At 41.8% G+C, this 26,334-nt stretch overlaps 1 protein-coding gene across 2 annotated transcripts in view; it reads left to right on the forward strand.

The window, feature by feature from the left end:
- The window catches only part of srbd1 (S1 RNA binding domain 1), a 114,213-nt gene extending 88,610 nt beyond the window's left edge, over positions 1–25,603 (forward strand). The window contains exons 19-21 of one of the 2 annotated variants that reach the window (XR_010012384.1): positions 260–494; positions 2,979–3,072; positions 20,633–20,721. Coding sequence is in view for 1 of the 2 variants with exons in the window: in XM_062995054.1 (XP_062851124.1) it covers positions 20,633–20,817; positions 25,076–25,368 (478 nt within the window). In the remaining variant the exon portion in view is untranslated. Of the gene's footprint in view, positions 1–259; positions 495–2,978; positions 3,073–20,632; positions 20,818–25,075 lie in introns of those variants that run through there. The other variant, XM_062995054.1, reaches the window with a different exon arrangement.
- The last annotated feature ends 731 nt before the right edge of the window (positions 25,604–26,334 follow it).

The raw sequence follows: 26,334 nt of genomic DNA on the forward strand, positions 1-26,334 counted from the left end.
TAACAAAAAGTAGAATCTGGGATATGTTAACTCTTTTGAAACTTCATTTAACTGACAAATGTCGGTTGATTGCTTTTGCTACTGATCACTTTTGGGATAAATTCAAACTCCAAATACAAGCTTCTATTCCACCGTCAGTGACAGGCTTCACAAATGTTCCTTCGCCTCCATAATCTTGTAGAAGCCTTTCCATGTCGTGATCAGGTGTCCACATACTTTTGACTAATTCTGTTAACTGTTGTTTATTTCATGACATTAGTGATGACAGGAATACAGAAGACTGAAAGTACACATACATGGTGGCTGTGCAGACTGTGCTCTCACTTTGGGTGTGATTGTTGCATGATGGCCGTCTTGAGAAGCGTGGGCCGGCAGGCGGTAATGGAGGATCGTGTTGCTCTAATGTGATGAACTTGATACCCTTCGCTCTACCACTGGGAACCTCCGCTCCCCCATCCACACATGCACACACGGACCTCCTGATACGTTTCCAAGTGAGTGTGTGGACCTGGATCTAGACTCATGCCAAATATACTTCTGCATATAAATATACTCTCAGTGAGCACTTTATTAGGTATAGTCTATCTTGTACATACATACATACATTACCATCAGGTAAACTGTGAAGGTATACAGTTATTGACTGAGGCATATCTGTTGCCCTGTGCCCTGTCATCCACTGGTAGACACTGAAGGACATTTCTGTACCAGTTTTATGTTTAGGATTTGTACTTATTTACCATTGAAGCTATAACTTACCTCCTTATTGTAAATATTTTAGTAATTTAATGTTAGCAGTAAAATAAATAAATAAATAAAGTGCATATCTCGGCTATCTAGATATACAGTGTATCACAAAAGTGAGTACACCCATCACATTTCTGCAGATATTTAAGTATATCTTTTCATGGGACAACACTGACAAAATGACACTTTAACACAATGAAAAGTAGTCTGTGTGCAGCTTATATAACAGTGTAAATTTATTCTTCCCTCAAAATAACTCAATATACAGCCATTAATGTCTAAACCACCGGCAACAAAAGTGAGTACACCCCTAAGTGAAAGTTCCTGAAGTGTCAATATTTTGTGTGGCCACCATTATTTCCCAGAACTGCCTTAACTCTCCTGGGCATGGAGTTTACCAGAGCTTCACAGGTTGCCACTGGAATGCTTTTCCACTCCTCCATGATGACATCACGGAGCTGGCGGATATTCGAGACTTTGCGCTCCTCCACCTTCCGCTTGAGGATGCCCCAAAGATGTTTTATTGGGTTTAGGTCTGGAGACATGCTTGGCCAGTCCATCACCTTTACCCTCAGCCTCTTCAATAAAGCAGTGGTCGTCTTAGAGGTGTGTTTGGGGTCATTATCATGCTGGAACACTGCCATGCGACCCAGTTTCCGGAGGGAGGGGATCATGCTCTGCTTCAGTATTTCACGGTACATATTGGAGTTCATGTGTCCCTCAATGAAATGTAACTCCCCAACACCTGCTGCACTCATGCAGCCACAGACCATGGCATTCCCACCACCATGCTTGACTGTAGGCATGACACACTTATCTTTGTACTCCTCACCTGATTGCCGCCACACATGCTTGAGACCATCTGAACCAAACAAATTAATCTTGGTCTCATCAGACCATAGGACATGGTTCCAGTAATCCATGTCCTTTGTTGACATGTCTTCAGCAAACTGTTTGCGGGCTTTCTTGTGTAGAGACTTCAGAAGAGGCTTCCTTCTGGGGTGACAGCCATGCAGACCAATTTGATGTAGTGTGCGGCGTATGGTCTGAGCACTGACAGGCTGACCCCCCACCTTTTCAATCTCTGCAGCAATGCTGACAGCACTCCTGCGCCTATCTTTCAAAGACAGCAGTTGGATGTGACGCTGAGCACGTGCACTCAGCTTCTTTGGACGACCAACGCGAGGTCTGTTCTGAGTGGACCCTGCTCTTTTAAAACGCTGGATGATCTTGGCCACTGTGCTGCAGCTCAGTTTCAGGGTGTTGGCAATCTTCTTGTAGCCTTGGCCATCTTCATGTAGCGCAACAATTCGTCTTTTAAGATCCTCAGAGAGTTCTTTGCCATGAGGTGCCATGTTGGAACTTTCAGTGACCAGTATGAGAGAGTGTGAGAGCTGTACTACTAAATTGAACACACCTGCTCCCTATGCACACCTGAGACCTAGTAACACTAACGAGTCACATGACATTTTGGAGGGAAAATGACAAGCAGTGCTCAATTTGGACATTTAGGGGTGTAGTCTCTTAGGGGTGTACTCACTTTTGTTGCTGGTGGTTTAGACATTAATGGCTGTATATTGAGTTATTTTGAGGGAAGAATAAATTTACACTGTTATATAAGCTGCACACAGACTACTTTTCATTGTGTCAAAGTGTCATTTTGTCAGTGTTGTCCCATGAAAAGATATACTTAAATATCTGCAGAAATGTGAGGGGTGTACTCACTTTTGTGATACACTGTATCTAGACCAAATATCAAACCAACAGGCAAATTAATATAGGTCAAATTCAATCCACCAAAGCAGAACTTTTCTCAATCTAAATTTTAAGATGAATATTTATTTCAACATTATTAAAATATTTGTTAGTTTTTTTCCTGTTGTTACCATTATCCGTCCAAAAAATTTTTTACCCCCGCCCACAAAATTCAGTAAATTACCAAAATGCGTTCTGTAAATAGCTACAGGGAGGACACACTTCTGTACACGTCATTTACTTTGTTGGTATTGACCAGCAGCAATGGCCCATGGATAAACATGTAGGAAGTTCATACCACGCAGCAACAAACATTTTAGTTCAGGTCAGCAGTTCTGGTCGTACAGTAGGAAGAAAAAAATAACCTCAAAAATAACCCTGGTCGATGTCACCTGAATAGAGACGAGGAATAATGGAGATCAGTGTGTGACTCTCTAGATGCAATACTAATGCCTATGTTAACCCGCCCCATGCAGGTGAAAAGAAGAGGTTGGGTACTTACACGTGTCGGAGGGGGCGTTCTCCTCGGCGCAGGGGCCTGCAGTAGCAGTTGAGGAAAGATACAACCAGGTAATTGGATACAACTAGGAAAATGCATAATAGAATAAGAAAAACAACAGATGAGATTGTTCACCTATAATGCTTGGAGAGGAGTGTAAAGGGCAGTTGTAGCCTAGTGGTTAAAGTACTGGACTAGTAATCAAAACGTCACTGGTTCAAGCCCCACCACTGCCAGGCTGTCAGTGTTGGGCCCCTGAGCAAGGCCCTTAACCCTCAATTGCTTAGACAGTATACTGGCACAGTACTGTAAGTTGCTTTGGAAAAAAGGTTCTGCTAAATGGCGAAAATATAAATGTAAAGTTCTGATCATACCAGGGTTTTGCATGTAAAATCATAAATTCTATTCATTTTAATGGGATTTGCCATACTGCTCAATTTCACAATGCCAACTTTCATCAGAACACCCAGGTAAAATTCCCCCGCACAGATTACATTTTAAATTTGTCTCACACATCCGTCTCTGTGGTCAACAGAACCAAGATTTCCTCTGAAAGGCCAATGCAGATACACAACACATCCAAAATAGCATAAACGTTTACTTCTGCAGTTTACACCGATCAGGCATAACATTATGACCACCTTCCTAATATTGTGTTGGTCCCCCTTTTGCTGCCAAAACAGCCCTGCAACTGTGATGCACTGTGTATTCTGACACTTTCTATCAGAACCAGCATTAACTTCTTCAGCAGTTTGAGCTACAGTAGCTCGTCTGTTAGATCGGATCACACAGGCCAGCCTTCGCTCCCCACGTGGATCAATGAGCCTTGACCGCCTATGACCCTGTCGCCGGTTTACCACTGTTCCTTACTTGGACCACTTTTGATAGATACTGACCACTGCAGACAGGGAACACCCCACAAGAGCTGCAGTTTTGGAGATGCTCTGACCCAGTCGTCTGGCCATCACAATTTGGCCCTTGTCAAACTTGCTCAAATCCTTACGCTTGTCCATTTTTCCTGCTTCTAACACATCGACTTTGAGGATAAAATGTTCACTTGCTGCATAATATATCCCACCCACTAACAGGTACCATGATGAAGAGATAATCAGTGTTATTCACTTTACCTGTCAGTGGTCATCATGTTATGCCTGGTCGGTGTATTGTCTGAGATTTAATACAATATATCCCAACCTGACTGTAAATTTATCAATATAAATGTAGCAACATGATTTGCTATCACTTGGAGGTCTGAATTACATTGATTTGGATTCGAAATTGTATTTTAAAGTTGTGCCTTTTATTGTTTAGAGGGGTTGTTAGGTTAGCTTGCTTAGCTTAACTGTGATTAGACGGTAAACTGTGATTATATGCTAAATTGGTAACTAAGCCACGATGGTAGACCTTTTCTGACTTAGTGCAAACCTTTGTGATGTGACCAATCCTTAAGGTGGTAAATTATTTTAACATGTATACAGTACCTCTTGGTGCCCCTGGAGCCAAGAGGGTTATGGGTCTTGCTCAAGGGCCCAACAGTGGCTGAATTGCAGAGCTGGGATTCGAACCTCAAACCTGAGTTGATAGCACAGAGCTCTACTCACTAGGATACCAAATGGCTGCAAGTACATCATAACCCTACTCCCTATTGTTTGGTAGGGCTGCTAGCTTGGTTAAATTCTAACTAAACCACATAGGTGAACTTTTTCCAGCTTAAATCTTCAGTTTTAGTGCAAACGTTTGTGATGTGATCAAAGCTTAAGGTGGGGAAGTGTGACCCAAATAAGGACTTATCATTGATTTTACGCTGAATCGAAATCCATGCTAAATATATGCTGCACATTTGCCACACACGCACTAAAAAGAACTTGCTGTAAGCAGACTATGTTAGAAAAGTAAATGGAAGCTAAAGCTAACTGACGGCGGCTGAGTCTGGAGAGCCTCTCTTTCAAAGCCCACCGCATGGCCTGAATGTGTGCAGCAGAGCTGCTTTTCATTAGACCTACAGAGAAGCTCCGACGTGCTCCACTCGCTCCACGAAACACAAACACACTAGAGAGAAACCTGAGCCCGTGGCCTGATGGGACACCACCGCCCACACCCGCACGCTGTCTCCTCATAAATCAGCCTGAGCGTGGCTCTGCAGCGCAACGTTCTGCCAACACGGCTGAGCCACTCGGCCCTTGAGCCCCTGGGAGAGGGTTGCAGAAACCCGGGGGTTGTTGGGTGTTGGGGAGGATAGATGCACCTGAAAGCATGAGTGCGCTTAATTACAGGCAGTACGTGATACCGACTTCTCCGATGATCCTGATGAGCCAGATTTGACTCTGATATCAGAGTTTGGTTCTTGGAGGATGCTCTAAGTTCAGTGGCTGGATATATTATATGCAGCACCTCCTATGTGACTCGGTGCACCGATACTGCCTAAAATATTGACATAATCACTTACAGCCTGCATAAGTCGGAGACACACTGGAATTTATCAGCTGAGCGTGTATGTGGGTGTTTTGGTATTTTCAGCAGTTCATAACTCAGAACATAAAGTCACATGGAAAAGAGAACTTTCTTTTTTCCCCTCATGTCTTATGTCTACTTGTGAACTGTTAGTGATTGGGAAGGGAGCATGCAGATGTGTATGTTTTACTGTGTGTTCACTACTACCATTTCATAACATGTATCTACTATCAAGCAAATAGCAGTAAGTTCTACAGTGGCTTGGAAACGTATTTAGCTCAGCGATTCTCAACCTTAAGATGCAGATGGACTTGGGCCCTTTTTATTACACAGAATACAAATACATTGAATACAAATACATAGACTGTTCATTCAGATGGATGATCCATCCGGACCATCACAATACCACAATTATCTGAGATTTAATTTCTTCTTTAATATGACCTATATATTTGTAAATTGATACAGTGTATCACAAAAGTGAGTACACCCCTCACATTTCTGCAGATATTTAAGTATATCTTTTCATGGGACAACACTGACAAAATGACACTTTGACACAATGAAAAGTAGTCTGTGTGCAGCTTATATAACAGTGTAAATTTATTCTTCCCTCAAAATAACTCCATATACAGCCATTAATGTCTAAACCACCGGCAACAAAAGTGAGTACACCCCTTAGTGAAAGTTCCTGAAGTGTCAATATTTTGTGTGGCCACCATTATTTCCCAGAACTGCCTTAACTCTCCTGGGCATGGAGTTTACCAGAGCTTCACAGGTTGCCACTGGAATGCTTTTCCACTCCTCCATGACGACATCACGGAGGTGGCGGATATTCGAGACTTTGCGCTCCTTCACCTTCCGCTTGAGGATGCCCCAAAGATGTTCTATTGGGTTTAGGTCTGGAGACATGCTTGGCCAGTCCATCACCTTTACCCTCAGCCTCTTCAATAAAGCAGTGGTCGTCTTAGAGGTGTGTTTGGGGTCATTATCATGCTGGAACACTGCCCTGCGACCCAGTTTCCGGAGGGAGGGGATCATGCTCTGCTTCAGTATTTCACAGTACATATTGGAGTTCATGTGTCCCTCAATGAAATGTAACTCCCCAACACCTGCTGCACTTATGCAGCCCCAGACCATGGCATTCCCACCACCATGCTTGACTGTAGGCATGACACACTTATCTTTGTACTCCTCACCTGATTGCCGCCACACATGCTTGAGACCATCTGAACCAAACAAATTAATCTTGGTCTCATCAGACCATAGGACATGGTTCCAGTAATCCATGTCCTTTGTTGACATGTCTTCAGCAAACTGTTTGCGGGCTTTCTTGTGTAGAGACTTCAGAAGAGGCTTCCTTCTGGGGTGACAGCCATGCAGACCAATTTGATGTAGTGTGCGGCGTATGGTCTGAGCACTGACAGGCTGACCCCCCACCTTTTCAATCTCTGCAGCAATGCTGACAGCACTCCTGCGCCTATCTTTCAAAGACAGCAGTTGGATGTGACGCTGAGCACGTGCACTCAGCTTCTTTGGACGACCAACGCGAGGTCTGTTCTGAGTGGACCCTGCTCTTTTAAAACGCTGGATGATCTTGGCCACTGTGCTGCAGCTCAGTTTCAGGGTGTTGGCAATCTTCTTGTAGCCTTGGCCATCTTCATGTAGCGCAACAATTTGTCTTTTAAGATCCTCAGAGAGTTCTTTGCCATGAGGTGCCATGTTGGAACTTTCAGTGACCAGTATGAGAGAGTGTGAGAGCTGTACTACTAAATTGAACACACCTTCTCCCTATGCACACCTGAGACCTAGTAACACTAACAAATCACATGACATTTTGGATGGAAAATGACAAGCAGTGCTCAATTTGGACATTTAGGGGTGTTGTCTCTTAGGGGTGTACTCACTTTTGTTGCCGGTGGTTTAGACATTAATGGCTGCATATGGAGTTATTTTGAGGGAAGAATAAATTTACACTGTTATATAAGCTGCACACAGACTACTTTTCATTGTGTCAAAGTGTCATTTTGTCAGTGTTGTCCCATGAAAAGATATACTTAAATATCTGCAGAAATGTGAGGGGTGTACTCACTTTTGTGATACACTGTATGTGCTAAAATAAGACCATAGCTTTGAAACTGATTTCAGATTACAATGTAATATTTAAATTAGAAAAGTACCTGGCGAACATCTTGTTTACTCTAATGCACCAGAATTTTAGGCTTTTTGGGCAGGGAGTAGGGTTATGATGTACTCACAGGCATTTGAAGCTCTTAAAAAGAGACAGTGGTAGCCTAGTGGGTCGAGCTTTGTGCTATCAATCGAAAGGTTTAGAGTTTGAATCCCAGCTCTGCCATTCAGTTACTGTTGGGCCCTCTAGCAAGGAACTTCAACTTCTTGGCTCCAGAGCTGAACCCTGTGCTCTGACTCTAGCTTCCAAATGAGCTGGGATATGGGTAAAAAGAATTTTATTGTACTGTACACGTGTATATGTATATATGCCAAACGTATTCTATTCTAAAATGGGGTCACCGGGTGAATAAAAATTAAGAACCTATGATTAATCCACTAAACTATTTAATATTTCACAGTTATCACATTTCAAATTTACATTCAGTCTCCTTGATTGTGGATTTGATTTTGAATGGATGTAATGGCCGCTTTTACTCATCAGTCTTCACTTAATCACCCATAAAAACATGAAAACATTTTTAGGATAAAATTAGTTAATATCAAAATTGAAATTCAGATATTTTATTTAATACTTTGTACAGGGTGTCCATAAAGTCAGGACACATAGGCAAAATGCATATTTTCAATACATTTTTCAACATTTTATTATATTAGAATATTAATTTTATTAGTGATGCAATATGTGTGTGTGTTTTAGTGAACATATTTAGTTATAGTTAGTGATTTTTCCTATGTGTCCAGACTTGTGTGTAGGGACACCCTGTAGAAGCCCTTTTGGCTGCAATTATAGCTGCAAGTCATCTTGGGCATCTGGACTTTTGGCTAAGTGGGTAGCACTGTCGCCTCACAGCAAGAAGGTCCTGGGTTCGATCCCCGGGTGGGGTGGTCCTGGTCCTTTCTGTGTGGAGTTTCCATGTTCTCCCCGTGTCTGTGTGGGTTTCCTCCGGGTGCTCCGCTTTCCTCCCACAGTCCAAAGACATGCAAGTGAGGTGAATTGGAGATACTAAACTGTCCATGACTGTGTTTGATGTAACCTTGTGAACTGATGAATCTTGTGTAATGAGTAACTATCGTTCCTGTCATGAATGTAACCAGAGTGTAAAACATGACGTTGAAATCCCAATAAATAAATAAACAAACAAACAAGTCTGGACTTTTGCCTATTAGACGGGTGGTTTTGATGTAATGGCTGATGGGTGTGTTAGCTCACAGTTGTCACTGTAGGTATGAGTGTAATTTATGCGTGAGATTTAAGTAACCAAATCTGTTTATTTGGCCATGTTTTCAGTAATACAAGTCATAACAAGTCAAACCTTTAAAACACATTTATTTAGTAGTAAATAATTCTGAAAACTATGGTTAATTATTAATTGTGTGAGGACCCTTTCTTTATGCTGCTGTAGTATGCGATTGGTTAGCAGCCTGCTACCTACCTGCATATAAACTCAGATTGTAAATGATTTGTTAAATACAAGCCTTGTGTAACCTTATGTTGATTGAAATCTTAATTGCTGGGATTTTCTCTATAATTTATTCCACAGTAGTAAAACCAGCCATCAGCACTCATGTACAATTTTTGGTTTTAGTCCATTTTGTTCACTAGTCTGTTTGCCTGGCATTTAGCTTAGCATGCAGGTTCTGATTTCATAATGTTATTTAGTTGTTTGCTGCAGTACTTGGAATTTTTGGGTTAGTGTGGGTTAGTTGGGTTACAACTCACAAACTACCATCAATCTAACTAATCAGAATCAGTCATCAAAATGAAGCTTACTATTTTTAGTCTGGACAGGGACATTCTGAGACTTGCTGTGAAGCCGCTTCAGTATTGTTTTGTTTGCTTGTTGACATTTATTTGTCTGCATTCATTCTTCCTCAGTTCTTATCAGTCTCCCTGACGCAGCCGTTGATAAGCTCATGTTGATTTGTTTTTTGATTTGTCCCTTACATGCTGTTTAGTGAAGTCCATGCAGGCTGTCATAAGCCCTTGGCTTTCATCCTGCCACCTTGTCATAAATGCCTGATTTATGGAGTGCTGCAGAGATGGTTGTCCATGGAACAGCCTCTCACATCTCTGCACAAGAAAATGTGTGGTTTGCAATTTAAAGAAACCTTTAATAAAGTCCTACTGCTAAAAACCATAAACTATGAATAAGCAACATATTGCAAATAAGACAAAGCAACACGATTGATTTAATATAAAGAAAAATGTTACCCAATCAGGGTTTCCACCTTAACCGTGTTAAATGTATATAATAAGCCCTGAATATAGGTGTATATAGAGCAGAACTTTAGAAATTTTGGAAGGATGGGCCAAAATTGCTCCATGAATGTGTGCTCATTTTTTTAACGTTTTTTTGTAAGGTTTCTTTTTTTTAATTAAGGGAGAAGACTAGTAAAAAATTATCTTTGTCAGACTGCTACACACCACAGGTTGTTTGATTGTTGTTTGATTAACTCGTGTGTCATTACATTTGACACTGTAATATATTTAAAAATGCATCTTATGTAAATAAAGAGGCCGGCACGGTGGATCAGTGTTTAGCACTGTCGCCTCACAGCAAGAAGGTCCTGGATTCAATCCCCAGGTGGGGTGGTCCGGGTCCTTTTTGTGTGGAGTTGCATGTTCTCCCCGTGTCTGAGTGGGTTTCCTCTGGGAGCTCTGGTTTTCTCCCACAGTTCAAAGACATGCAAGTGAGGTGAATTGAAGAGACAAAATTGTCCGTGATTGTGTTTGACATTAAACTTGTGAACTGATGAATCTTGTTTAATGACTAACTACCGTTTCTGTCATCATTGTAACCAGAGTGTGTAAAACATGACGTTAAAGTCCTAATAAATAAATGTAATTAAGGGGGATACTAGTAAAAATTATCCTTAAGTCAAACTGCTGTACACCACAGGTTGTGACATGCACGTAAAATCAAGTCGGAATATGAATAATTTATTCTTGGTTTAATTAACTCATGTCATTACATTTGACACTGTAATATATTTAAAAATGCATGTAATTTAAATAAAGAGCAAATAAAAGCAGCACGAGTAAACGCTAAAACGTGTGCTGCAATTCTCAGAGGAGACGTGGCTGAAAAACTGGCGCAGTTACAAACAGCTGCAGCACAGTTTGTACACAAAGTTTAGTTGCACTCCTACACCACATTTACTGCCAACCACACACATATTCATAACAGGCCTTCGGGAATTGTGTACATGTATAAAGTTACCTTAAACATACGGCCCTGTGATATCGGCGATGTGGAGAACATGGACAGAATTGGAGCGAGGGTGGTTCAAAAGTTGGGGTTCAAACGTATCACTTCTTTGTCTGGTGCTAAATATATTTAAGATTTCCCTCACTTGATTACTTGCTCAGTTTGTGTAGTAAGCAGAAACCTTGGATAAAATACTTCTGTAATCCAAGGGTAGAAGATGCACAAGTGCCTGCCATACGCATTATTTTGGAGGAAGCGGAATTTGGCGGACCAGTTTAGCTCTGATGTCCAGTTTTGATGGCTGTATGTGCATCATAGGTGCACACACAAATGATTGATGCATTGTTTATTATTACACATCTACCTTATTATCAGTTTGAAAATGTTCAACAGGTTGAGGCACAGTAGCTATTCTGTTGGTCTGTCTCAGTCACCAAAGCCTCTTTGTCATCTGGCATCAGAGTCTTGGTCGCCCGACAATCTATGACTTTGTGGCTTGTCCGTGCTCGGACCACTGTCTGTGGGCACTCGCCATGACAGCCTGTGAGCATGTTTGCTATGTGGGTGTTCTGTGGTAACAAAATACTAACTACTAATATATACGTATATATATATTATATATATGAAGTCATATAATTTAAATTCATTTTGATGGCTGATTCTGATTATATATACTGTATATATACCTGTATATACAGTATATATATATATATATATATATATATATATATATATATATATATAATCAGAATCAGCCATCAAAATGAATCTTACTATTTAAATTATATGACTTCAAGTTTTCAAATAAACAACTCATAGATGGACATAGTCTGTTATGGTGGTGGTGGGTGTCTGTTTTTAGGGTAGTGTGTTGTAATTTGTTAGCTACTGCACCAGCACATGTTTCAATATCATCGCAGGAAGTGGGCGGGATTTAAGTCCACCTGCCTTGTCAGTCACTCTGTGGACAGCTGCAGCGGCTGGACGGCTGGCGTCAGGCTGCCACGGCGACGTCTATCCGTCAGCGTACTGGCTCGGCAGCGTGTCCTCCAACCCCGCATTCCTCATCCACCACTGGACATGCTGACCTCCCACGTTTTGAAACACACACACATTCACAGTCCTGGATGTGTATGCATGTTATTTCCACTGAACAGTTGGAAATTTCCTTTTAGAGGGACATGAGGAATGAACTCGGATATATGGTGCACTTGTACTGCATTTAAAAGCTGTTGCTACGCAAGACAAGGTGTCAGCTGCTTGAAAATTTCAAGGGCTAAATAACTGCTGTAGGGCAATTATTTATCAGAACTATTTTTGCTAAATAGCCAGTTTCCTTTTACCATCAATTCAGCATTTCCTTTGTTCATTTACACCGATCAGGCATAACATTATGACCACCTTCCTAATATTGTGTTGGTCCCCCTTTTGCTGCCCCACAAGCAACAATCTGTGATGCACTGTGTATTCTGATACCTTTCTATCAGAACCAGCATTAACTTCTTCAGCAATCTGAGCTACACTAGCTCGTCTGTTGGATCGGACCACACGGGTCAGTCTTCGCTCCCCACGTGCATCAATGAGCCTTGGCCGCCCATGACCCTGTCGCCGGTTTACCACTGTTCCTTCCTTGGACCACTTTTGATAGATACTGACCACTGCAGACAGGGAACACCCCAAAAGAGCTGCAGTTTTGGAGAGGCTCTGACCCAGTCGTCTAGCCATCACAATTTGGCCCTTGTCAAACTCGCTTAAATTCTTACGCTTGGTGCTGTGATGAAGAGATAATCAGTGTTATACACTTCACCTGTCAGTGGTCATAATGTAATAATGTTGCAATAAATCAAAAAAGTCTTTCTTTAGCCCACCTTCAGCCAGTGGTTTTAAAGAAGCTATGATTATTCAGTGCACCTTTAGTTGATACTTTGCTACATCATTTAACCGGTTGTTCCAACCATGCCACCTGATTGGTTGAAAAACTACCCAGCATTGCTGTTAAGAATAAAAAAAAAATTCACCATACCTGTGTCACTCCACTGACCCCAGTTGTAAGTAATGGTAAGTAATGGTACCAAACAAATTAGTTTTGACATAGTTGAACCATGATTAACAAATGGAACTGTTCATCATGTGTGAACTTTGCTTAGACTCTAAAGAAAAATGTCTGTAATTGGGGGGCAGCACGGTGGCTTGGTGGGTAGCACTCTCGCCTTACAGCAAGAAGGTCCTGGGTTTGATTCCCAGGTGGAGCAATCTGGGTCCTTTTTGTGTGGAGTTGACATGTTCTCCTCCTGTCTGTGTGGGTTTCCTCAAGGAGCTCCGGTTTCTTCCCACAGTCCAAAGACATGCAAGTGAGGTAAATTGAAGATACAAAATTGTGACTGGGCTTGACATTAAACTTGTAAACTTGTTTAACCAGTAACTACCTGTCCTGGTATGAAAGTGCAAAACATGACTTTAAAATCCTAATAAAGAAATAAATAAATAAATACATGTTTGTAATTGCCATTACATAACGTTTAGGCAACTTGACCATTGCAATACACTAACTGACATGCCAGTGTCATTGTGTTGTCAATTTTAGTGTTGACACCTACAGGGACAGTGGTAACCTGGTGGGTAAAGCTTTGGGGCCATTAATCAAAAGGTTGTTGATTTAAATCTCGTCTTATGCAGCCACTGTTAACCCTCCTGGCTCCACAGGCGCTGTACAGTGGCTGACCCTGCGCTCTGACCCCAGCATTCAAGCAAGCTGGAATATGCAGAAGAATAATTTCATTGTACTGTATACAGTATGTATGTCTGACAAAGGCATTTTTCTATTCTACAACCTTTATTGTTCAGAGAATTTGCTTTTTTTTTTTTAACCCTGGTCTTTAGTCTTCCAAGTCTGTTATGTTCCAATTGAAAATGCAAGTAATCGACTACATAAACATTCATAAATCTTAAACGTTTTTCATGCTCATGCATTATTAGTTAAGACCTGTGTAATCTCTGTTAGAAATATAATCTGGTAAAAATGAATTGCTCTCTCTGTGTACGTCTGTAATTCCCATTCCCTGGACTGTTTCCTGAGAGCTAACTGCTCCTGTCTCATACAGTACGTAGGCGAAGGTATTTTGCCGGCTCTCTGTTACATGTTATAGCTGCTGGGGTAGAGTGAGGTAAACCCCCGTGTCTGGATTTGCTCTATGTTAGGTCGAGCTTTGGTTCAAGGGAGTGCTCCTGTTGTCATACTGAGGCCCCACCAGTGGATTCTTTAATATACATACAAAGCAAGATGATTTATAGAAGGAGACAGAGCCTTTATTTTTGGGACCCTGGAGATCAGGATTTAGAGCTTAATTATTCTCACCTCCACTCCTTTCTTATGTCTCCTCTGTGCTAGTTGGGCCTTCAGCCTCGGGCTGAGTCGGGATGGGGAAAATTAAGGGATAGCGAGAGAACAGGGAGGGGGTTTTACTCATGTGTGCCAGCCTCTTGGGAGCTCTATTAAAAAGCCATTCTTTAAGACCTCTCTGGAGCTTGAGAACTTTACTGCCTTATAACCTACACTGTGTGCGTGCCTTTCTCCATAGTCTGGCCTTTGTTAGGAACTTTAAAAGATTGAACTTTTTTATTCTTAGGAGATCTATTAAAGTGGCTTTACGTTACAATATCTTCATCATAATTAGAAAAGCAGGATATGAAAGAATCTACATTAGCATGTGATTTTGACACACACCCAGATGCACACTTATATGAGCACATGCTGTAAGATCTTAGCCTGTGCACACATCAGTAAACCTCAGGAAAGATGTGAGAAATAGAAAATATATTTAGATTTTTATGATCGGACAGTGGAGGTACAGCTGTCATCTGTTCAAGATGAAGGCTGTACGCACAGTACTTAGCAAAAAAGAGTCTTTAAATAGTTGCGACATAGATAACTTACTAAGTTACTTGTTTTTTTTACAAATCAGATGTCATCACTACTCTCTTAGCAATATTTGATGGCTCAGAAAGGTTGTTAAAAATAATAATAAAAACACCCACAACATTTCTAAACTCTTTCCAACATTAGAAATGCTTACTGTATAACACATGTAAGCCTTGAAGGTAAAATGTTTGTTTCTTTTCTCATGTATAACAGTATAGCATTAAGCTCCAATACACTGTAATTCATGAAGATGGCTTGTTATGCTACAGTAAGGTCTAACGTTTCTATATACAAATGATATGATCCTAACTTATGAGAAACCGCTTCATGTATTAACTGCACAATCTGGTGATTTTTATGCAGAAGTGAGAATCTTCTGGCTTTGCTGTTACATGGTGTGTACCTAAACCATTTAAAGGGCACTGTTAGGTACTATTAGATACTACTTAGCACGTTGATGTGCAATTTAAGACACAGTCATTTTAAAACTTTGAGCGGTGCCTTCAGAAATCACAGAATGGCTTTTAAAATCATTTTCAAAAGAAATCTTTGTTAGCATTCACTGTTAAGCCAACATACACTGGTGACAGGTGAAGTATACAGCACTAATAATCTCATCACAGCACCTGTTAGTGGGTGGGATACATTAGGCAGCAAGTGAACATTTTATCCTTAAAGTTCATGTGTTAGAAGCAGGAAAAATGGGCAAGCGTAAGAATTTAAGCGACTGGGTCAGAGCATCTCCAAAACTGCAGCTCTTGTGGGGTGTTTCCGGTCTGCAGTGGTCAGTATCTATCAAAAGTGGTCCAAGGAAGAAACAGTGGTAAACTGGCGACAGGGTCATGGGCGGCCAAGGCTTATTGATGCACGTGGAAACTGAAGGCTGGCACACATGGCACTGGGATGCACTATGGAAAAAAGGCAAGTCGGCAGAGGCAGTGTGACTTTGGGCAATGTTCTGCTGGGAAACTTTGGGTCCTGCCATCCATGTGGATGTTGCTTTGACATGTACCACCTACCTAAGCATTTGAGGTGTTGACTTGGCCTCCAAATTCCCCAGATCTCAATCCACTTGAGCATCTGTGGGATGTGCTGGACAAACAAGTCCAATCCATGGAGGCCCCACCTCGCAACGTACAGTAGTTAAAGGATCTGCTGCTAACATCTTAGTGCCAGATACCACAGCACACCTTCAGGGGTCTAGTGGAGTCCATGCCTCGACGGGTCAGGGCTGTTTTGGCAGCAAAAGGGGGACCAACACAATATTAGGAAGGTGGTCATAATGTTATGCCTGATTGGTGTACCTTTACAGGTTTATCACACTTTAGACTTTGACTATCTATTTATCTATTTATTCATACACACACACATATACAGTGTATCACAAAAGTGAGTACACCCCTCACATTTCTGCAGATATTTAAGTATATCTTTTCATGGGACAACACTGACAAAATGACACTTTGACACAATGAAAAGTAGTCTGTGTGCAGCTTATATAACAGTGTAAATTTATTCTTCCCTCAAAATAACTCGATATACAGCCATTAATGTCTAAACCACCGGCAACAAAAGTGAGTACACCCCTAAGAGACTACACCCCTAAATGTCCAAATTGAGCACTGCTTGTCATTTTCCCTCCAAAATGTCATGTGATTTGTTAGTGTTACTAGGTCTCAGGTGTGCATAGGGAGCAGGTGTGTTCAATTTTGTAGTACAGCTCTCACACTCTCTCATACTGGTCACTGAAAGTTCCAACATGGCACCTCATGGCAAAGAACTCTCTGAGGATCTTAAAAGACGAATTGTTGCGCTACATGAAGATGGCCAAGGCTACAAGAAGATTGCCAACACCCTGAAACTGAGCTGCAGCACAGTGGCCAAGATCATCCAGCGTTTTAAAAGAGCAGGGTCCACTCAGAACAGACCTCGCGTTGGTCGTCCAAAGAAGCTGAGTGCACGTGCTCAGCGTCACATCCAACTGCTGTCTTTGAAAGATAGGCGCAGGAGTGCTGTCAGCATTGCTGCAGAGATTGAAAAGGTGGGGGGTCAGCCTGTCAGTGCTCAGACCATACGCCGCACACTACATCAAATTGGTCTGCATGGCTGTCACCCCAGAAGGAAGCCTCCTCTGAAGTCTCTACACAAGAAAGCCCGCAAACAGTTTGCTGAAGACATGTCAACAAAGGACATGGATTACTGGAACCATGTCCTATGGTCTGATGAGACCAAGATTAATTTGTTTGGTTCAGATGGTCTCAAGCATTTGTGGCAGCAATCAGGTGAGGAGTACAAAGATAAGTGTGTCATGCCTACAGTCAAGCATGGTGGTGGGAATGCCATGGTCTGGGGCTGCATGAGTGCAGCAGGTGTTGGGGAGTTACATTTCATTGAGGGACACATGAACTCCAATATGTACTGTGAAATACTGAAGCAGAGCATGATCCCCTCCCTCCAGAAACTGGGTCGCAGGGCAGTGTTCCAGCATGATAATGACCCCAAACACACCTCTAAGACGACCACTGCTTTATTGAAGAGGCTGAGGGTAAAGGTGATGGACTGGCCAAGCATGTCTCCAGACCTAAACCCAATAGAACATCTTTGGGGCATCCTCAAGCGGAAGGTGGAGGAGCGCAAAGTCTCGAATATCCGCCAGCTCCGTGATGTCGTCATGGAGGAGTGGAAAAGCATTCCAGTGGCAACCTGTGAAGCTCTGGTAAACTCCATGCCCAGGAGAGTTAAGGCATTTCTGGGAAATAATGGTGGCCACACAAAATATTGACACTTCAGGAACTTTCACTAAGGGGTGTACTCACTTTTGTTGCCGGTGGTTTAGACATTAATGGCTGTATATTGAGTTATTTTGAGGGAAGAATAAATTTACACTGTTATATAAGCTGCACACAGACTACTTTTCATTGTGTCAAAGTGTCATTTTGTCAGTGTTGTCCCATGAAAAGATATACTTAAATATCTGCAGAAATGTGAGGGGTGTACTCACTTTTGTGGTATCACAAAAGTGAGTACACCCCTCACATTTCTGCAGATATTTAAGTATATCTTTTCATGGGACAACACTGACAAAATGAGTGTTGAGTGAGTGTAACTCTCCTGGGCATGGAGTTTACCAGAGCTTCACAGGTTGCCACTGGAATGCTTTTCCACTCCTCCATGACGACATCACGGAGCTGGCGGATATTCGAGACTTTGCGCTCCTCTACCTTCCGCTTGAGGATGCCCCAAAGATGTTCTATTGGGTTTAGGTCTGGAGACATGCTTGGCCAGTCCATCACCTTTACCCTCAGCCTCTTCAATAAAGCAGTGGTCATCTTAGAGGTGTGTTTGGGGTCATTATCATGCTGGAACACTGCCCTGCGACCCAGTTTTCGGAGGGAGGGGATCATGCTCTGCTTCAGTATTTCACAGTACATATTGGAGTTCATGTGTCCCTCAATGAAATGTAACTCCCCAACACCTGCTGCACTCATGCAGCCCCAGACCATGGCATTCCCACCACCATGCTGGACTGTAGGCATGACACACTTATCTTTGTACTCCTCACCTGATTGCCTCCACACATGCTTGAGACCATCTGAACCAAACAAATTAATCTTGGTCTCATCAGACCATAGGACATAGTTCCAGTAATCCATGTCCTTTGTTGACATGTCTTCAGCAAACTGTTTGCGGGCTTTCTTGTGTAGAGACTTCAGAAGAGGCTTCCTTCTGGGGTGACAGCCATGTAGACCAATTTGATGTAGTGTGCGGCGTATGGTCTGAGCACTGACAGGCTGACCCCCCACCTTTTTAATCTCTGCAGCAATGCTGACAGCACTCCTGCGCCTATCTTTCAAAGACAGCAGTTGGATGTGACGCTGAGCACGTGCACTCAGCTTCTTTGGACGACCAACGCGAGGTCTGTTCTGAGTGGACCCTGCTCTTTTAAAACGCTGGATGATCTTGGCCACTGTGCTGCTGCTCAGTTTCAGGGTGTTGGCAATCTTCTTGTAGCTTTGGCCATCTTCATGTAGCGCAACAATTCGTCTTTTAAGATCCTCAGAGAGTTCTTTGCCATGAGGTGCCATGTTGGAACTTTCAGTGACCAGTATGAGAGAGTGTGAGAGCTGTACTACTAAATTGAACACACCTGCTCCTTATGCACACCTGAGACCTAGTAACACTAACAAATCACATGACATTTTGGAGGGAAAATGACAAGCAGTGCTCAATTTGGACATTTAGGGGTGTAGTCTCTTAGGGGTGTACTCACTTTTGTTGCCGGTGGTTTAGACATTAATGGCTGTATATTGAGTTATTTTGAGGGAAGAATAAATTTACACTGTTATATAAGCTGCACACAGACTACTTTTCATTGTGTCAAAGTGTCATTTTGTCAGTGTTGTCCCATGAAAAGATATACTTAAATATCTGCAGAAATGTGAGGGGTGTACTCACTTTTGTGATACACTGTATATATATACAGACACACAAACACATATGTCTATTAAACTTCAATCTTGAATCAATTTCACCTGCTTTGGTAGAAATGAAAGTGACGACCCCCAAAAAGGGAATGGTTTGGCAGGTGGTTGCAGAAACATCCATGTGATATCAAACAGTTCCTTGACTACTGTTGGGTACCGTGATGAAATCTTCAAAACCACTGTCAGACTTTTCGCTTGTGCAATGGGCCTGAGTTCCTCCTGAATGACAAAGGCACAATGTACACTGATCAGCCATAACATTAAAACCACCTCCTTGTTTCTACACTCCCCTTCCATTTTATCAGCTCCACTTACCATATAGAAGCACTTTAGTCCATCTGTTTCTCTACATACTTTTTAAGATTGCTTTCACCGTTCTTCAATGGTCAGGACCCCCACAGGACCACCACAGAGCAGGTATTATTTAGGTGGTGGATGATTCTCAGCACTGCAGTGACACTGACATGGTGGTGGTGTGTTAGTGTGTGTTGTGCTGGTATGAGTGGATCAGACACAGCAGCGCTGCTGGAGTTTTTAAATACCATGTCCACTCACTGACCACTCAATTAGACACTCCTACCTAGTTGGTCCACCTTGTAGATGTAAAGTCAGAGACGATCGCTCATCTAGTGCTGCTGTTTGAGTTGGTCATCTTCTAGACCTTCATCATTGGTCACAGGATATTTTCGGTTGGTGGACTATTCTCAGTCCAGCAGTGACAATGAGGTGTTTAAAAACTCCATCAGCATTGCTGTGTTTGATCCACTCATACCAGCACAACACACACTAACTGGGTCCTGTGAAGACCATTGAATAACAGCATGAAAGGGGGCTAACAAAGCATGCAGAGAAACAGATGGACTACAGTCAGTAATTGTATAACTACAAAGTGCTTCTATATGGTAAGTGGAGCTGATAACAATGTGTGCTGAAACAAGGACGTGGTTTTAATGTTATGGCTGATCGGTGTATATATATATTAACCAGTATGGTTTGTTTATAGGTAAAAGCAGGTAAGTCCTTGGTTTAAAAAAAAAAAAAAAAAACAGAACTCCTGGGCGCTCAGTTGGTGCAGTGGCCTAACACGCTAGCACACCGCTGAGAAATGTTCAGACTTCACATGGAGCTTAGCGTGGTTTACCAAGCAAGATACGTCCCTGTGTGGAAACCAGTACTGGCAGGTGATAAGCATCCACACATTGGACATATATCAGGGGAGTGAGGTGATCAGATCAGGAGTTGTACAAGTGTCAGTGGACCAGATTGGAAGATAAAGGGGGGTGGGAATTTTACCATACAAAAAGCTACTATTTTTTTTATTTTATTTTTTTAGACCAATCATACCAGAACATTAATATTTTGATTCTTTTGGCAGGTATTTGCGTGAGACTGGCGGTGCTTTGAATCAACTGGGCAGTTCAGAGCTTCGACAGCGGGTTGAAAGCAGTATTAGCAGCAGAGGTTTGGAGTGTTTAGCCCAGTCTCTTAACACCAGCCCTGAGACTTTGCAGCTCATCATGGATGGCCTCACTCAACCACCCAGCTTCGACATCCGTCAGGGTAGGAATGATCCAGCTACTTCTCACTCAGTGCTTCAGATCATGTTTCCTTCCACTGTTTTCTTCCACGATTGTTATTTTTTATTTCATTTTTTTATAATGCCTGTGGTTTCTGGCAGGACACACACTGGGCAGATATACAGACATAAACAGAATTCCCAGCATGCCTGGAGAATTGTTTAGCGATCAGAATTGATCTGTAATATTTAAGTGCTGGAATGTTATGTCACAGTTTATTGCAGCATCATCGTGCATCATTAAAAGTTGCTATACCCAGTATGTTTTTCCTTGAAGTAATCCACTCGCACACGCAGACCAAAGGAGTCACCCCGTCCAACCATAATTCAGGCAGATTAAAGAGACTTCAGTGTCTCTGTCTGTATCTCTGTCTGTTTCTTTCCCTCTCCCTTCTCTGATTCTCTCTGATTGTCTGCACCGCTCCCCAGAGTCTGTCTCTGGTCTGTGTGAGATCTGGGCGGTGCTCCAAGCTTTTGAAGTCTTGCTGTGTAATTTGGGGGAAGACTCAAGTTATTAAAGCAGTGTTGCCAACAGATATATCATTAATGAGAGCGAGAGAGTGTGTAAGAGAGAGAGTAAGTGAGAGGGGGGGGGGCTGCATAAAGACAAAAGCAGAGTTATGCTCTGCCAGTGGCAAACCCCCAGCTACTCGGAATGAATAAAACCCCGGACACTGTTTTCCTAGTGTGGTGGATGATAATGCATGTTAAGTTCTTTACATCCTGCCCGAGGATCATTTATTTTAATGCCATAATGCCTTTGGAGTAGGTCTGGTATAGGAAAAATACACCGATCAGCCATAACATTTAAACCACCTACAGTCAGTAATTTATCAGCTCCACTTCAGTTCTACAATTACTGACTGTAGTCCATCTGCTTCTCTACATACCTTTTTAGCCTGCTTTCACCCTGTTCTTCAATGGTCAAGACCCCCACAGGACCACCACAGAGCAGATATTATTTAGGTGGTGGCTGATTCTCAGCACTGCAGTGACACTGACATGGTGGTGGTGTGTTAGTGTGTGTTGTGCTAGTATGAGTGGATCAGACACAGCAGCGCTGCTGGGGTTTTAAATACCATGTCCACTCACTGTCCACTCTATTAGACACTCCTACCTAGTTGTTCCACCTTGTAGATGTAAAGTCAGAGATGATCACTCATCTATTGCTGCTGTTTGAGTTGGTCATCTTCTAGACCTTCATCAGTGGTCACAGAATGCTGCCTACAGGGCGCTGTTGGCTGGATGTTTTTGGTTGGACTATTCTCAGTCCAGCAGTGACAGTGAGTGTTTAAACACTCTCAGCGCTGCTGTGTCTGATCCACTCATACCAGCACAACACACACTAACACACCACCACCATGTCAGTGTCACTGCAGTGCTGAGAATGATCCACCACCTAAATAATTTAGCAGGTAAATATAATCAAATGTACTGCCATGCAATGTCCATAGACAAAGCATTTTGTAAACCAAAAAGTTAAAATAATATAAATATAAATAAAAATAAAAAAAAACAGAAAATTTGTCATTTTTTGCCCATTTTCCAACTGCCTGGGTTGAACAATGGGTCTGTCTAAAAACTTAGTGAGCTCTTTACACAGACAGCATTTTGTGTCATCCTACGCATGCACCCCATGAGAACCTTTTAAACATATGAGCATTTAAACTTTATATGAACAGTACTGAGAGATGGAGCTTATATAACTAAACAACAAAAATTTTATAAAATACTTTTAAACACAAGTTGTAAAATGTAATGAACAAAAATGAAAATTTATTGTGAGGAAAAAGTTAGGACACCCCCCACATTTATTACTACTTAAAATGCCTAAAATTAGAATCAGGTGCACCACATCAGCTGCAATGATTAGACCATCGTTAGAGGACATTGGAGTTTTATTTACACCTCAGACGTTAGTCTGGTTTGCTCTTGATTGAGATGAGTGTTATCACCATGGTGAGATCTGAAGAGCTCTCTGTGGCCTGTAGAAAGACGGTTGTAGATGCATATGAGTCTGGGAAGGGATTTAAAAAGATCTCAAAACAATTAGAAATCAGCCATTCCACTGTCCAGAAAATCATTTACAAGTGGAGAACATTTAAAACAACTGCCAACATGGTCAGGTCAGGCCGTCCTAGCAAGTTCAGCCCAAGAGCAGACCGCAAGATGCGTAAAGGAGTCTCCAATAATCCTACAATGTCATCACGGGACCTACAGGTAGCTCTTGCCACAGTTAATGTCAAGGCACATGCATATATCATCAGAAAGAGACAAGTTTGATTTTCATGGGAGGTGTGCAAGGAGGAAACCCTTGCTGTCAAAAAAACATCAGGGCAAGATAAAAGTTTGCCAGAGAAACTCTTAGACAAAGACCAGGACTTCTGGAACAATGTGCTTTGAGCAGATGAATCCAAAGTTGAATTATTTGGGCACAGTAACAGAAGAGATGTTTGGTGCAAAACCAAACACAGCATTTATCACAAGAACCTCATACCAACTGTGAAGCATGGCAGTGGAAATGACATGGTTTGGGGCTGTTTTGCAGCAGCAGGGCCTGGCAAGCTCTCCATTATAGAACCCACAATGAATATTTCACTGTATCAGAGGGTGCTTGAGGAAAATGTAAGACCATCTGTCCAAATACTGAATCTGAACCTGAACCTGAACCATTCAACATGACAACGACCCAAAACATTCCAGTAAATCCACCAAGGAATGGTTCAAAAGATAGAAACTGAGAGTTCTGGAATGACCTACTTAGATGCTGTGGGGAGATTTGAAACAGGCTGTCCATGCAAGAAACCCTTCAAACCTCACACAGCTGAAGAAATTCTGCATGGAGGAGTGGGAAAAATTTTCTCCCAGTCGATGTTGGAGACTGGTAGATGGTTACGGGAAACTTTAATTGAGGTTATTTCAGCCAAAAGGGTAAAATACCAGCTATTAGAACATAGGGTGAACATAACTTTTTCCTCACAATCAATTTCCATTTTTGTTCATTACATTTTACAACTTAAGTTGTAAAAGTAATTTTTTTTAGTTTTATTTGTTTAATGATATAAGCTCCATCTCTCGGTACTGTTCAAATGAAGGTTTTCATGGGGTGTCCTATCTTTTTCACATGACTGTATCTTCCTTCACTGTGTATAATGGAATATTTGGGACACTAGCTTTCCATCAGGACTGTACAGGGTTCCTTCCACTACATAGAGCTCTAATGAAGCTCACTCTATAACCAGCTGTACAAATAGCTGCCATGTGAACCATGCACTAGGTAAGGTGTCCCGGATTAAAATAATCAGAGATGAATGTTTCCTGGACCGCAAAGCCTGTGGAGAGGTCGTGTTTATCTAAACACACCTCCCAAAGAAAGTCTTCCTGGATGAGACTAAATTAATTCTAAAAAAAGGGGGGGGGCTTTACGCTAGAAGAGCAGTGTGACTGAGTAAGGACTCGCAGTTTTATTTACTTTAGGCAGCTATTAGACCCTCTTTTATATCCGTTTCCGACAGCTCTTGGATTCATTTTGACAAAAAGAAATAAGTAAAGATGTTATGAAACGTTTGCTTATTTTATTTATGAAGTATTAAAATTTTTTGTGTTATTTATCCTGGTCAGGGTTGTGTTTAGTCCAGTTTTCCTTGAGTCACTGGGCCCAATGCAGTAATGCACCCCGGACAGGACGGCAATCCATTGCAGGGCCTCACCATCCCCCCTCCCCTAGACATAGCTAATCATGTCTGTATATACAGTAGATACCCGACCGGTTGATAGCACCGCTGGGGATTTGAACCCTGAGTCCCAGCAGTACTGGGCGAGCATAATTATCGATGTGCCACCTGAGTGCCCTTTCTCTTTATTTTATTCTTTAAAGATTTTTATGCCTTTTACTAGCAGCACATTCAAGCCAGTGCATAATACTACTTCCACCACCACTTATGACAGTAGGTACAGTGTTGTTAGGTTTAAATGCCTCACTTTTTCTACTACAACCATTCTTTTGTTGTTTATGGCCAAATAATTCAGTCTTTGTTTTAATGCTGGTTATGTTTGAATGGTAATATTTGCTTCTGCATACAACAAAAAAAGCAGATTTGAATTAGCCAAAAGATCTGGATTTGGATCAGATTAGTTGAACGGACATCTGGATTCATAATCATCAACCTGAAACATGTCTGAATGAACTTTCCCTTCTCTTCTTTCCTTTTTGTTTTATGTCCCGTTGTCTTCTCCTCACAGACTCCGGGCAGCCTGACTTTAAGCAAGGGATCGTGTCCATGAGCGATCTCCACGTAGGTACAGTCCTAACAGGGCGTGTGGAAAATGCTGCTTTATTTGGGGTTTTTGTGGATATCGGTGTGGGCCAAGCTGGCCTCATTCCAAAGCGCTACATCACTCCTGATAAACTGCCTGCTGACATGAGGAGAAGAAGCCTCGCGTTAGGACCGGGAGAACGGGTTGAAGTGCGTGTTATAAACGTGGACCTTCAGCGGAGCAGGATCACCCTGGATCTCATCAGAGTTATCAGATAAGATCACAAATAAACGCTTATCACAAAATGAACGCTGTTCATGCTTACAATGCTGTTGACATTGAATGTTGTTTCATTTCACAATTGTTACCAAATACTGGTTCTATAAATCCATATAAGAATATCTTGCATTCATAGCCTTGTTCTGTAAGTTCTGTAAATAACATGTTATTAAAAAAAATGTTGACTGTAAATAAGCATCATACTGTGTATATGTACTTTAGTTAGATGATCATGGTGCATTTTGAACAACAGGTGAGTAATAAACAGTAATTAGAGAGTAATGCCTGATATTAAGAATTTAATTATTTAAATAATTACTGACCATAAATAATTTAGTGGCATCTCCCAGTTCCTCAATTTTTTTTGCATAGTTAATTGCCTATTCCCCCTGAACACATTCACTTACTTATTTATTTATATATTTATTTACTTAATTATGATTATTATGTAATGTCTCTATAGTTTAGGGGTCATGATTTACTCTCACCAGCCACTTTAATGGAAACACCTAAACACTGGCTCACTATCTAATCAGCCCATCATGATGGGTTATGGAGGATCCACCAAAGGCTTAGTCGTTGCATGCATAGATGAGTCGTGCCTCTCACCACTTTGTGCCAAACTTCATGAATTGCCAGTCAGTTAAAACAAACGGTATTGCATATTAAACTGTCATGCTATTGTGATCTTATAGCCACATGGACTTGATTGGACTACTTCGGTAAATCGTTGTCACTCAACACAGTCCACCTCTGCATCAAAACGTTCAACCTGAAACTTTTACCTGTTACGCAGTGAGAAAAACATACACCAACTCTATGCACAAATGAAATTTTTGGGGCCTGAGGAGCTCATCTTAATCTCAGATGAAGAAAAGTTGGAGGAAATTTGCTGTTGTCAGACAATCATTGTTTTTGATAATGGGTGTAGAGATTTCTGGATAAACACCAAGTGTGTGTGTGTG

This window comes from Trichomycterus rosablanca, chromosome 5, assembly GCF_030014385.1.
Source record: "Trichomycterus rosablanca isolate fTriRos1 chromosome 5, fTriRos1.hap1, whole genome shotgun sequence".
NCBI lineage: Eukaryota > Metazoa > Chordata > Actinopteri > Siluriformes > Trichomycteridae > Trichomycterus > Trichomycterus rosablanca.